Source organism: Mustela erminea, chromosome 17, assembly GCF_009829155.1.
Source record: "Mustela erminea isolate mMusErm1 chromosome 17, mMusErm1.Pri, whole genome shotgun sequence".
Classification (NCBI taxonomy): domain Eukaryota; kingdom Metazoa; phylum Chordata; class Mammalia; order Carnivora; family Mustelidae; genus Mustela; species Mustela erminea.
In genome coordinates, this window is record NC_045630.1 from 7805013 (window position 1) to 7819373 (window position 14361).

General features: G+C 50.0%; 1 protein-coding gene across 2 annotated transcripts in view; it reads right to left on the minus strand.

Moving 5' to 3' along the window:
• PLD5 (phospholipase D family member 5) overlaps positions 1–14361 on the minus strand; it is a 394554-nt gene that overhangs the window by 332367 nt on the left and 47826 nt on the right. The window contains exon 1 of one of the 2 annotated variants that reach the window (XM_032317255.1): positions 2089–2776. The exons of the other annotated variant lie outside the window; for it this stretch is intronic. Coding sequence (XP_032173146.1) covers positions 2089–2391 — 303 coding nt within the window. The 5' untranslated portion in view covers positions 2392–2776. Of the gene's footprint in view, positions 1–2088; positions 2777–14361 lie in introns of those variants that run through there. 2 annotated transcript variants of the gene reach the window in all.

Here is a 14361-nt window from a genome sequence, read left to right on the forward strand (position 1 = left end):
CACGCTCCTGATCTAGTAAGGAGGGTTTGAAACACAATGACTGTCCCTTCTCTCCGATAAGCAAGGTAACTGACCACATCTGCACGATAAGAAACACGACGGGTTTCCTCGTCCTCATGGAGGGACTTCTTGAAAAATCTAACCTAGACCATCAAAGACCCGTTGGCCAACCCCCTGCTCTCTGGACGGAGTTCTCACTAGAAGGAAGGGGAGGCACAGCTCCCTTTGCAAAAGCCGGCTGGTTAGACCGTCTGCCCTACAGCACCATGACCGCTTCAGTGTTCTCAGTTAGAGATTGGAAAAGCTCAATTAGACCAAAGGTTTCATTTCAATGCACAACTGGGTAATGTTCCCAACTTTTTTCCCGCCATCCAAAAAAGAGGCCCACATACCTTCCTTAGGTTGTGCTACTGCAATTAAGTGAGTCCGTCCCTGGCAGGCTCCTTGTCGTCTCCCTGAATATCGTACAAGATTGTCGCTACGCTTCAGCTCGCGCCCAGGCTTCGAGGATGCCTGCAGGGACCCCACCTGCATTAGAGCTCGGTCCTTTTTAATCCTTAAAGGAACGCCCTCAGGCTAATAAAAAGGAAAGAACTGGGCGCCTAGGTGGCTGTCATTAAGGGTCTGCCTTCAGCTCAGGTCATGATCCCAGGGTCCTGGGATCGAGCCCCGCATCGGCTGCCTGCTCGGCCGGAAGCCTGCTTCTCCCTCTCCCGCTCCCCCTGCTGGTGCTCTCTTACTGTCTCTCTCTTTCTCTCTCTCTGTCAAATAAATAAATAAAATCCTTAAAAAAAAAAAAAAAAAGTTAAAGAATTACTATGCCTCCAGAATTGAGGCAAAACACTCGAAAGCACTAAGGAGCCCCTTTAATCCTCCTGCCGGGGAAGCTGATGGTTGGTTACCCACCCTGCTGGGCAAGGACGAATAGGTGGTTCTTTCATGTGACATCTCCCCGGGTTAGAAGACCTCCTAGCCCGTCAACTAAGGAGGGAACCGTCGGACCCTGAGCTTTGTGACCGTTTCCACGGTCTGTCCGCTCCTGAGCGAGTGATCGAGGCTGGAGGGTGAGGGCAGGAAGTGAAATGCAAGTCTCATCAGTCTGGTTCCCAGTGTCCCCCTTTCTGACTGGTTGGAGAGGCAGACTGACTTCTAAAAATTCCCGTATCCCTCATCAGCACTCTCTTCATTCATCTGGATTATAAACGGAATAATCGTGTCCCACACATCAGCTGTGCAGTCAAATAAATGTATTTCAGGCATTCTCTCTACACAGTAATAGGTTATATTTTCTCTTAAATGTTATATAATCTTATTATTACCCATGTCCTTCGTCGCTGGATTCCTTAAAGGAAATGCGCGGGGACCCAGGGGCTCGGCCCACCCCTCCCCCCGGGGGCCACCCTGCCCCCCGTCCAGAGACCTCACGCTCCCAGAAAGGCATGCCTCCCCCCGGGCAATGTTCGCTCTGCCAGGGCCAATCCAACAGACTTCCTCCAAACAAAGTCACTTACACTTTGTTTTAGAACCTGGGCCCCTCTGGCCGCTGTGCGGGAATGACAGTTTGGAAGGAAAGAAAAAAAAAAAAAAGAAATCACTCAGAAGTTTGCTCTAGTCATGGGTAACTAGTGCCAATGCCTCCCATCGACAGGGACACTTGCAGAACGGTGACATTTCACTCGTCGGGCAAGAGAGCTGCTTCCAAATGAACGGGTTTGTAGCCCCGCACGAAAATACCGAGAGAGCAAAGCAATCACTTCTGGAAGGCAGCCTCCTGGCCATTACAGCTGCGTCCAGAGGACGAGCGCGCACGAGCGGCTGCGTTCATCGGGGCTCACGTCTGAGGTCACCACTGGACCGTCCCTCCTTGCTACAGCCCAGCAAATGGTCCTTATTCATTACGAGGCTCTGAATCATTTTTCCCAAAAGTCAGGGTTTTGGGGCCAACAGGGGAGGGGGGTCCCTGCCCTTTCTAGGAAGACACTGAAAGCACCCCCGAGCTCAAGTTCAGCCTCCTGCTACCCACAGCTGTTGCCACAGGCAGATGCCAGGTCCCAAACCAGCTCCGCAGAAAACTCTGGAGGTTCTTACCATTGTGATCCAATCTTCCCTCCCTGCAGAGGCCAGCAGGCAAGAGCTGTTGCCGGTGAGCCGGTCCCACAGCCACTGGAGGCTTTGAAGGCAGAGAATGTTTCGTGTGGTGCAAATGTGCCACCACTGATTATATTTCAGTCCCTCAATCGCTGGCCTCGATGCTTTGGAAAACAGCCAAACCCAGCGCAGGGAGAAAGGGCTGCAGCTTGCAATTCCAGAATTTCCCTGAGAACCTGCTCTTAAAGACCCGGGTCTCTTGTTTAGCATTTTAAGCAAATACCAAAGGCTGCTACGTTCCATTAGATCTCCCTCCCCTCCTCCCTGCCTCCCTCCCCCTCCCTCTCTGATGGGGCGTGTGGCTTTCTGGGATGAAATTATAGCGGGAGCTCAAGCTGACCCCAGGGAACGCAGGCAGTCTGCCAGCTTCCGCACACCTCCGAGCTGAGCAGAGCCGCCCCTCTTCCCATCCATCAGAGAGGAGAGGGAGAGGCCACACCGGCGAGCCCCGGGGGACATTAGGGTCGCGACCGCCCTGTAACGGGCCGGAGTCTGCAAAGTGCGCCCAGGACCAAACCCAGGACCTAAGCCCAGGCTACACCGTCCACTGTCGCGCTGTCCGATCCAAACAGGCGGGAAGCAAAGTTCTTGGCGCATCAAAGGAGTCCATGAAGCAGAGCTTTATCCTACAAAATAGACTAGAAGTTCTTCACATGCAGGGACCATATCTCTGCCAAGATGCTTTAAATCTAGCCGCGTCTGCTCAGTCACAGGAAACCGTTGGGCTCTTTGGGTTCCTCCTATGTTTTGACAACACTTTATGGCTTTAAAATGTCTCTCTCTCTCGGAAGGATTCAGCCACACAGCTAGCGCACAGAAGAGGCAGGTGGCGGTCAAAGCTCAGGCCAGGATGCATGAAAATAATAGCGCCAATAAGCAGAAGCAGCTCTTAACTGCTAAACTGTGCACCTGCCTTTCCTTCCTCACTTACTATAAATTCCAGTAAAGCGGCTGCCATGTTGGGTTTTGGAAGGTGAAAAAAAGAGAAATTCTCTTACACAGGTGTACAAACAGCTATACTCTTACATTCAGTGTTTTCTGAATGGAGCCAATCCATTTTATCTTCTTTATGAATCCTTTATTACATCCTTTAAAGATATGTAAAATGTATACGAGAAGCCCACAGAAATGAGACTACCTCCCTCCAAAGAGGGCTTGCTATTCACTGGTCAGTATGTGAAATACCGGACCTGCATGAATAAAAATAATTAACAGATAAATAAATAAAGGAGCCAGGAGAGACGGGAAGCTCCCGCAGGCGCCACGCCCCCCCCCCCCCCGCCCCGTCCCTGTGGCCACGATCCCCTGTGGGTAAGATCCCAGAGGAAATGAAGGGCATCAGACTCCCGATTATTCCACAGCAGCAGAATGAGGCCTGTCCACCCCTTAGAAGAGCAGCGAGAAGGGTTGGCAACTGTTTATCCTTCCCCCATTCTCCTATTTCCAGTTTTATCCCCCAAACCCTATCCTCTTGCATTGCCTCAGGGGTTTGTTCTGTCTTTGGACACATGTGGCCTCATCCACACCCCTGACCAGCCCCATAGGCAGCCAATTCTTGAAACCACAGGGAGGGTTTCAAGAGTTCGAATGGACCAGAGATTACAGGATCCCTTAGAAATAAGCACACCGGATTACCAGATCCCTTAGAAATAAGCACATGGGGGGGCGCCTGGGTGGCTCAGTGGTTTAGGCCTCTTGCCTTCAGCTCAGGTCGTGATCTCAGGATCCTGGGATCGAGCCCCACATTGGACTCTCTGCTCAGCCAGGAGCCTGCTTCCCCCCCCCCCACCCCGCCTGCCTCTCTGCCTACTTGTGATCTCAGTCTGTCAAATAAATAAATAAAATCTTTAAAAAAAAAAAAAAGAAAGAAAAGAAAGAAGCAAATGGGTTTCCTACATCCCTTAGAAATAAGCAAATGGGATCACTGGCTCCCTTAGAGGTAAGTTCACAGGATCACTGGTTCCCTTAGAGGTAAGTTCACAGGATCGCTGGATCCCTTAGAGGTAAGTTCACAGGATCGCTGGATCCCTTAGGAATAAGCACACGGGCACGAAGGCGCTTTCAAATTTAATCTCAAGCAATCCTACTCAGTCTAGGAATCATAAAGCATGTAGGGATGTCCTTCAGCTTCTAATAATGTTTCGAAGGTTTCTGTTTCAATAGCCAGAACTGATGTCGGTAAAGGGAAAATTAGGTCACGGCAATGAGAAAAAGAACCCATCACTTCCTAAAACCCCTCAGGTTTGCCAAGTATTTATACCACGAGAACAGTCACCCAGAAGACAACATGTTTCGACAACAAAATACTGACACTAACTTTGATCACGGTATTATTTACGAGCTATGAAGTCATACGGGACAGTTTAACCATGAATAGTGACTAGAGAAGGAAGGAAATTAAGGAGACACAGAGACAATGCAAGTGTTCTCCAGGAAACGGAGCAACAAGCACATACACACAGCGATCACATGAAGGTCTGAACGGTCTAGCGGCGGACACGGAGCCTGTTGTACCCACAATCCTGAATTCGAGAGACAGCTAAGGAGCGGGGGTTCTCGGGGTTCTGTGCCTGGGATCTTGACTTCCTCCAAGGGGCCCAGATTCGGTGCCTGTTCTCCCTTGTCACCACAGGAGGGAGCTGCTGTGTAACAAGGGCAGGGCTCTCTGGCTTCCGGAGCGGTGACCAGGTTTCATCCAGCTCCTGGAGGAGATGCTTCCAACCCGAAAAGAACGTGAGCAATCGGTGGTTCAAAATCAGCTTCCGAAGCCCCCGTCCAACGGACCCTGCTCTGGTGTTCACCTGCAAATACGTGTGCACACAGGGCAACGGCTATGGGCTTTTCCCCCCACACCTACTTGACTGTCAGATTTTATAAATCATTTGAAAGATGTTATTTCGATGAAGATAATCCAGGTCCACATCTCAGCATTAAGATCCCTGATTTTTTTAGCTAATGCCCTTAATCCCTCGGAGCTCACTGGATTGATTTACCTGTGGATGAAAGCAACCTGTAATCGGTCTTCGCCCGCCCAGTTCTTTGGACATAAATGATCGCCCCAAGTAAGAAACGTCATCTCCCGAGGCAAATTGCCAAAGATGATTCCGTGATGGTAAATAAGCAGCTTAATGAAGTGAACTCTCCTTATTAACCCCGGGCCGGAGTCACATCTGTGCCCATTCCTTGTTTGGGTTCTTAAACACTCCTTAAAAGCAGCCGTCAAGTTCAGCTCTCATTTGCCTGTAAGGAATTCAGCGCACGCCCATTTAGCAAAGTGATTATCCCCCAATTGGAGGCGACGAGGGAGAGGCTTCCGTGAGATCCCAAGAGGCGTCAATCCGATCCTAGTGCGGGTCCCAGAGGGTGGGTCTAGACCCAGATCAGTGCGGGAACCTGTGATACACACAGCACGTCTGCTAAGCTGGGTACAGGGTCTCAAGTCAGGGGCAGGTGTAGCCAAAACGGGGACCAGGCGGAACACGCAGTAGGAACAGAAATCCACAAAGACGGCGGTGCTGGCTCTCCCGTTAGGTAAAGTTCCACTCTACCCCGGCTCACTGGTCAGGCCATGAGTGGGGCAGAGTGGGGACGGAGGGACCAGCTCTGCCCATGCCACCACGCTCCGAGGCAGGGGCCCAACAGTCCAGGAATTCTAAATGGGAACCTGGCCTCCTAGGCTGTTACAAAGAAAGTCTCATCCGGATAGAAGGATGGAACGTACCTTACCTAAGAGTGTATCAGCTTGACTTGGACGTTTCATACATTTAGAGGTATGAAACTTTGTCCCAGACCCCACCACCACCAACCCCACCTTTCTCCCTTACATCATTTTGCGAATCAAAGTGTCTCTCGGTTTGGTTCTGTTCAGTAGCTCTAGGCTGGGCTTCTGTGCGGATGAGAATTTGCAGGAAGGCTTGGCTATTGAAGTTTAAATTAACTAAAATTAACAATGCAGTGCCTCCATGACCTCAGGCACATTTCCAAGGTCCCACAGTGTTAGAGGCTAGAGGCTACTGGGTTGGACAGAGCCCATCCAGAACATTCCATGCCCTGCAGGCCATGCTGCCCTAGGGTTGATGGGACATGTGCGCAGTATGGGCACAAACCCCAATGCAGTCTGCACTTTGGAATCCCAGTCTGGAGTGATCCTGGCTGTTCTTAAACATCTTAAATGCTATCATATGTTTGGGGACAGTCTAAATCAGAGGTCTCAAGCAGGCCACCTGTGGAATGAAGATCTTTGGTTTCTGTCATACTGTAAACACAGTGAAATTAGTTTCCAACATTTAAAAAATGAGAACTCATTAAAATCTAGTTTTTTGGGTTTTTTGGTTTGTTTCCCTTGAAATCTAGTTTTTTGGTTTGTTTTTGGGTTTTTTGGTTTGTTTCTCTTGAAAACATCAGAAGATCTGGCCCCTCCCAGCCTCCAATCCCACGTGGAACACAGACCCGAAGCCAAGAGCCTGCTGTCCCTTCCAAGGGAGCCCGTGGCTTCAGCTGACCAACGTCCCCACTAGCCACTGCGGTCAAGGTCTTGGCTGTCTAATTCCTGCCATAAATGCGTTTGAATGGGGACAGCAATAACATCCCGAGTGTTGCAGAAAAGGAAGTATCTGTAATAAAACATCATAAAGAAGCCCAGAACACTCTTGCTTATTTTTTCTGCACATACTTAAATAAATAAATTCCACTCACTCAACCAAAAGCACTCTACGATCTATAGAAACGGGATTAGTGAATTATGGCAGAAGTGCACTTCGTAATTTCCAGTAACATCCCAGGCTTTCACAAGTCATAAGGGGGGGGGGACAAGAAGAGGGGACTCCTTCCTCCCTCGTCCACTGCCCGTTCCTCCGCAAAGAAACACACACAACACACATATGCACACACACAACATACAATATATGCGCACATATACACATACAGCACACACGTACAACATGCGCAACACGCATGTATACACATCACACAGGTATCAGAGCACACTCACATACACAATACACACAATAAACATGTACACACGACACACACATATACCACACACATATATATATATGCCACACATATCTATACACACCACAGACACATACATACACCCCCCCACACACACACAAAGCTGTGTCCCTTGGGTACAGTGAGGCTCTACAAAGATCTAGTTATACATAAATAAAAATGAGCCGACGTCTGAATAAGATTTTAAATAATATTTGGGAGCCTAATGGAAAAACATCTCAATCACACACAAATCTCTTTATTCAAAAATCTAGCCTCATGCTCATGAACTTGCCCCTGTTTAAACCGAAGCTCCGGGAAGAAGCAGGGACCTTAAGTGCCCTGTGTAGTGCCAGCACGGAGCCGTATTCAGTTCTCTGGAAATGTCTGGTTAACGGGGTATGAGCCCCCTTGGGGGGAACGGAACATTCCCTTAGAAATCCCAGGTCTCTGCTAACTCCTCCTTCAGCCTAATGGAATGACAGTAATTTATTCCACAGACAGTCGCAGAAGGCCTCCTATGTGCTGGGCCTCTGCCGGCGTCTTATTTTAGAACGCAGCTGTTTATTCTCCAAATCACAGGTCACGCACTTAGGAAAAGAGCCACAGTCGGTCAGAAGGACTGGATTCTCCAGCCGCACTGCCTTTAAAAAACAACAACTGTATACGCACAAAACAATACTATAATGTGTGCGTATCACAGCTATTACACATTTTCCAGATCTATGGTATCTACTATAACAAACGGTCACCGTGCCATCTGGATACTCTCCTGCATTATGTCCCCTATTCCGGAACCTTCCCTTCACCTCCTGGTCCCCACAGACACCTGGCTCCCCCGGGGCCCCCCTCCCTACCATCCTCTCTAGGCAAAGTTGTCTTCCTCTCGGTCCCTGGGCCGAGGGTTGAGGAAGGCAGGAGACATCCTCCCGCCCCTCCCGCCCCCTCCCTGCCCCTCGGAAACCATGTGTTCTCTCTCCCTTCTCCCAAAAAAAGGCTCCAGCCCCAATCTCATGCCATCAGACGAGATCGCCCAATAGGTGTCTCAAGGGCCCCGCTGTCCCCTGACCCCCGGGTCGGCTGTCTTCTCCCTTCCCTCCGTGATGATGTCTCCGTCGCTGCTTGGGGTTTAATGACGGACGCGTCATCTCACGGTAAGAGAACCTCCCGGGGCTGTGCCATCTCATTGCCTGGAACCATCCCTCTCAACAGTCCCCACTCGGCCTCAGCCACCGGCTCCCATGTCACCACCAGCAGCCTCTACTTTTCCCTCTCACTCTCTCTCACTCTCTCTGCCAGTGATTCTTCACCTCCCCCACCCCAGCTCCCGCGGAGGATCCTCCCCGCGAGGATCAGCGACCCATGGATCACAGAGCCCGACACCATGTCTCAGCCCCGAGGTCTTCTCCTCCGCACCACCAGCGGGAAATCAAAACCAAGCGGGGTGACCTCAGGCTCCCACGCGCCCTCTCGTCCGTGCCCTTCTTGTCCTGCCTCCTCGCGTCTGCTTGTCCCCCAGCACTGGACACATGCCACCGTCCCCTCTCCCCTCCTGGCCCTGCGCAGCAAGGCCAACCTCCGCTCACGCCTGCGTGTCCATGGGATCCCCGGGCCTCCCGAGCACCGAGCACCGGTCTCCACGCCGCCAACTCGGCCACCCGCTGCACGTGTCTCGCCTCTCTCCCAACTGCCCACACCGTCTGGCCCCTTCGCACGCTCAGCTTCGGACCCTTGGTCTTCCCGCACGTCCACAGACCCCCGGGCTCCCACTCACCCTCTCCCGGACGATCTCCCGCCCCCTCCCCGCAGGCACCCAGGGAGAAAGCGCCCTGAGGCTATTTAAAGGCAGCCCCTCTTGGGGTCCCTCGAGGGCTTCTCATCTGGAATTCCCCCCTTTTCTACAAGAAAGAGTCCATTTGTTTGCTCTACACCAAATCACTGCCATCGGCGCAGGGAGGCTACTAACGCCTCCCACTCCCAGAGGAACAAGACCTTCTCCGCTCGCCATTTCCTCACCAGCCGCCTCGTCATTTCTTTACTTCCTGCAATGAAACCTGGAAAGCATGACCTATGCTGGGTCTGCCGTCCCCTGACACGGCCCATGACCCCCTGCCCCCTGCCCCTGTCACCCGACCTCATGTCCACACTTAGGTCTAATCACACCTGAGCCTTGAAAGCCTTCGCCCAGCCTCTGAGGACCTCAAAGCTCCTGATTTTCTGTCTACTTCCTGGCTGCTGTTCCTTCTTTGTCTACGTGTGGGTCCTTGGCCCAAGCTCTTGATTTTGCGACGCCTCTGGGGTCGGTCCTCGGTTTCCTGTCCCTCTACCTTCCAGCCCCATAGCTTTAAATGGCAATTAAGCGCCAGCGACTCCCACACGACATCGCCGGCACCAACCTCCTTTGCTAGATCCGGACTTGTCCATCCAAGTCGATGCAACAATGCCACGGGGACGTCCAAGAGGATCCCAAAATCAACCGGACCAACCTGAGCATGGCTCCGGCCATCCCAACCTCCACTTGCCTGAAATATTGTTCACCCACAGGCTTCTTCATCTCGATGATGGCAACTCGATCCTTGCAGGCCACACACTTTGGAGTCACACTCACTGCAAGGCTACAATGATTTTTTTTTTTACCAAATGGTCTAGCACTTCCACTCCTATGTAGATCCGCAAAAGAACGGGCAACAGATGTTCAGACAAATGCCCATATTCAAGTATTTGTGGCAAGCCCATTGCAAGAGCTACAAAAGCAGAAATGACGTGACGTCCAACCCGTGAGCCAGTGGGTCAACGACATGCGGCAGGGCCGTACAATGAGCTGCTGCCCAGCCGTCGGGGGATGAAGCGTTACCACCGGCCACAGCATCGCTGAAGCCTGACAACGCAGAGTGAGTGCAAGAAGCCAGACACCACACAGTACCTGTTACAGGATTCCCCTCACACTGAGTATGCACAAGAGGGAAATCTCGAGACAGAGAGGAGGTTAGTGACTCCAGGGGCTTGGCCAAGTAGAGGATGAAGTGAGGCTGTTTTGTTTTTGTTTTATTTTGGGGGCTGGGGGGGGAGGTTTTATTTATTTATTTGAGAGATGAGAGAAAGAGAGAGCCTGAGAGGCAGGGTTGGGGAGAGGCAGAGGGAGAAGCAGGCTCCCCACCGAGCAGGGGGCCCGACGCGGGGCTCGATCCCGGGACGCTGAGATCATGACGCGAGCTGAAGGCAGAAGCTTCACCAACTGAGCCCCCGAGGTGCTCCAGAGAGGCTGTGTGATGGGGACAGCGGTGGTGACTGCCCAATGCCAGGAAGGCCTTGAGCGCCACTGGACTGTGGGCTTAGAAATGGCTCCTTTTAGGTTCTGTGAATTTCACGTCAATTAAAGACCAAAAAAAGGGAGAAACTCCCTTAACGCCTTTCTTTCTCTGATGCTCCTAATTTAATCTATAAGAAACTCATCTGGGTCCCCTTTCCAAACACCTCCAGAATGGGACCACTTCTCCCCCTGACCCTGCAATCACTCTGGTCAAGGTCAACACCATCTCTCTTTGGAGGACTGTGGTCACTGCCCCCCTACCCCGTGCCCCTGCTGCCCCTCCAATCTGCTCTCAACACAGCCAGGGCAAGTGTGTCACCTGTCGACTGCGACCCTGCAAGGGCGTCCCATTTACCGCTCAAGCCAACCTTCCAACAGTCCAGGGGCTCCGCGTGACCCCGTCTCCGGGACCATCCCTCCTCGTCACGTCCACCTTGGCTCTCCCACCTGCTCCCTCCAGCGCAGCCACACTGGCCCCCGGCCCAGTCTTCAGTGACACCAGGCACGTCCCACCACCGGCTTCTCTGCCCTGATGGTCTCCCACCTGGAAACCACTGGGCGAATTCCCTTATCTCCTGCAAGGCTTGGCCCAATCTCACCTTATCAAAGATGCCTTTTTACCCTAATTTTACTTATAGCCATGCATTTTTCTCTTCCAATATACTATATGATTGCAAAAAAAAAAAAAAAAAAAAAAGTGTCTCTTAGTTAGGGCGTAAACTCCATGAAGGGAAAAACTTGCACCTATTTTGTTCCCCAGTGCATCTCAGGCACCCAGAACAGTGCCTGGCACATGGCAGGTCAGAAATGTTCACTGAATTGAATAGATCTTCAAACTATAAAGAAATGAATGATAAATGAAGGGGCATGTGCACCCCAATGTTTACAGCAGCAATGTCCACACTAGCCAAACTATGGAAAGGAGCCCAGATGTCCACTGACGGATGAATGGATAAAGATGTGGCGTGTGTGTGTGTGTGTGTATATATATATATATATATATATACACACACACACACACACACACACAATGGAATACTATGCAGCCATCAACAAATGAAATCTTGCAATGATGTGGATGGAACTAGAGGGTATTATGCCAAGCGAAATAAGTCCATGAAGAGAAAGACAATCATCACATGATCTCACTGATACGTGTACTTAAGATGCAAAGCAGAAGATCAGAGAGGAAGGAAGGGAAAAATAAAACAAGACAAAACCACAGAGAGAGAGAGACAAACCATAAGAGACTCTTAATCATAGGAAACAAACTGAGGGTTGCTGGGGGGAAGGAGGTGGGAAGAATGGGGTGGCTGGGTGATGGACATCGGGGAGGGTATGAGTTGTAGGGAGTATGGGGTATTATATAAGACTAATGAATCATTGGGACGCCTGGGTGGCTCAGTTGGTTGGGCGGCTGCCTTCGGCTCAGGTCATGATCCCAGCGTCCTGGGATCGAGTCCCACATCAGGCTCCTTGCTCAGCAGGGAGCCTGCTTCTCTCTCTGCCTCTGCCTGCCATTCTGTCTGCCTGTGCTCGCTCTCTCCCTCTCTCTCTCTGATAAATAAATAAAATCTTTAAAAAAAAAAAAGACTAATGAATCACAGACCTATACCCCTGAAACAAATAATACATTACTGTTAATTAATTGAATTGAAAAACAAAAAAAAAAGCTGAAGGAGACGGAGATTCTGAGCTAGAAAGAGGTGTGGGCAGAACGACACCACTGGCCAGGTCCCCTGCGCTGGGCATTTCAATCTTCCCTGAGGGCTCAATTCTGCTTTATGACCCCATACCCCTGCTCAGCTCTTCTCCACAGCTCTCAAGTCCCTCCCCAGTCATTTCGAGGCAGCAGGTGCATTTATCCTGTGAGGTCTGGCCCACCGTCATTTCCTCTCGGAAGCCTTCCCCGATTCCTCGACAGTCCCTCCTTCCTCTGGGCACCCATGGCCCCTGGGATGACCTCAACCTTCTCACCCTGGACTGCAACCGGTTTTGAGGTGTTTGTCTCCCACACTAGACTCTGAGCTCCTCGGGGATAGAGACTGTTTTATTTTTCTCTTTATCTATAGCAGTAGAACAGGGGTTGGCATAGGACTCAGTAAGTATGTTTTTTTAAAACAACAACAACAACAAAGAATTGATCATAAAGATATTTACCAAATTGACAATAGTGATTGTCAGTGGAAGAGAAGTAAAATTAGGAATAGATACAAGCGACTTACTTCATCTTCACATGGAAAGTTTTGTTTATTTTTTATGTTTTTAAAAGCTTTTATTTATTTATTTATTTATTTATTTATTTGTCGGAGACAGAGAGCGAGCGTACAAGCAGGGAGAACAGAAAACAAAGGAAGCAGGCTCCCCGCCGACCAGAGAGCCCAATGCGGGGCTCGATCCTAGGACCCCGGGATCACGACCTGAGCCGAAGGCAGACGCTTAACCCACTGAGCCACCCAGGCACCCTGTTTTGTTCCTTTCAGTTAAAAACGATGACGTGTTCATCAGTTTCACAAAATCTTAATACTTGTCCATTATGGATAATCTGTGAGCACTGGTTACAGGATTCTGTGCACTGTTTGGTATGGCTGAAATTTCTCAAAATTTTAAAGCAAGTAAGGGGAAAAAAAAAAAAAAACTTTAACCGTTTTTGTAGATAAGAATCCTTTGCTCTTCCCAAAAGGACATGGTAGTCCTCTTGAAATGTCTGCAACAATGTCTTTTTTGACTAAATGTAGTCGTTGGGCAATTGCCCAATCCAGCAGAGAAAGGAACGAACAGAGTTCCAAATGCAGGAATAGGATTGTCACTGACTCCACCTCCACACTGTGTGATGCTAGGGGACCACCCAAGAGCAGAGCCCGCATCCCTCCGGCACCCTCACGGACATTACCTCCAGAACCCACCAGGTGGCGCTCTGCGTGGGCGTCACAACCACAGAGCAAGGGCTGACCAGTGACCCCAAAAGAACGCCCTTCTCCCAAAGGCCCTCCTTTGGAGAGTTTTAAAGCTTCTCCAGCATATCTGTGATTTCAGTGCTCATGCTTAGGTCTAGAGCTCCGAGGAGAGCCCCCTGCCCGAGTTTCCCCGCTGGTCCCCTTCCAGGCAATAACCCGATGTGGCTCAGCCCTACAACCTCCAGACAAAACTAAAATGTATTTATTTTGGAAAATAGAACTCAGACATCCACTCGTTTCCTTTTCCAACATTTCACAGCAAAACAAAGGTTGTATTGCCAAGAGTTATAAAATTAGAGAGGAAATGAAAATCTGTTATTTTCATAATAAGGTCTTTCCACTTAGCCAAAGTATTTTTGAGTTCCAAAACAACTCCTATCCCCAAATGGTTGAGTTTTCATAGTGCCTTACTGATTTTAAGCATTTGTCGTGGGCTCTAACTTAACCAGACTTTAAGCACGGCAATTTTTAAGTGATGGAGGAAACTACTGGATATAACCTTTCTGACATTTTATTAGATCAATATCCAATAAGCCTACAAACTATATGTAATATGTTCATAAGATACTGAGCAGATAGGTAAGATGTCCTTATTTTTCACTGTGAACGTGATAGAAGCTGTAGTGATACTCATGTATTTTGAGGCATAGAAAATGAATACGGTCATCTTCCTTTATTTTCCACCCCACTCTGGCCCAAGCCTTAAATCATTTAAATTCCTGTTAGTTTTTGCAGACTTTTAAAAAAGATTTATCTATTTACTTGAGAGAGAGAGAGCATCCGCAGTGGGCGGGGCAGAGGGACAGGGAGAGAGAGAATCCCAAGCAGACTCCCAGCCTGCTGAGCGCGGAGTCCTACACAGGGCTTGATCCCACGACCCTCAGACCATGACCCGAGCCAAAAATCAAAAGTCAGATGCTCACCCCACTGAGCCACCCAGGTGCCGCAGACTTT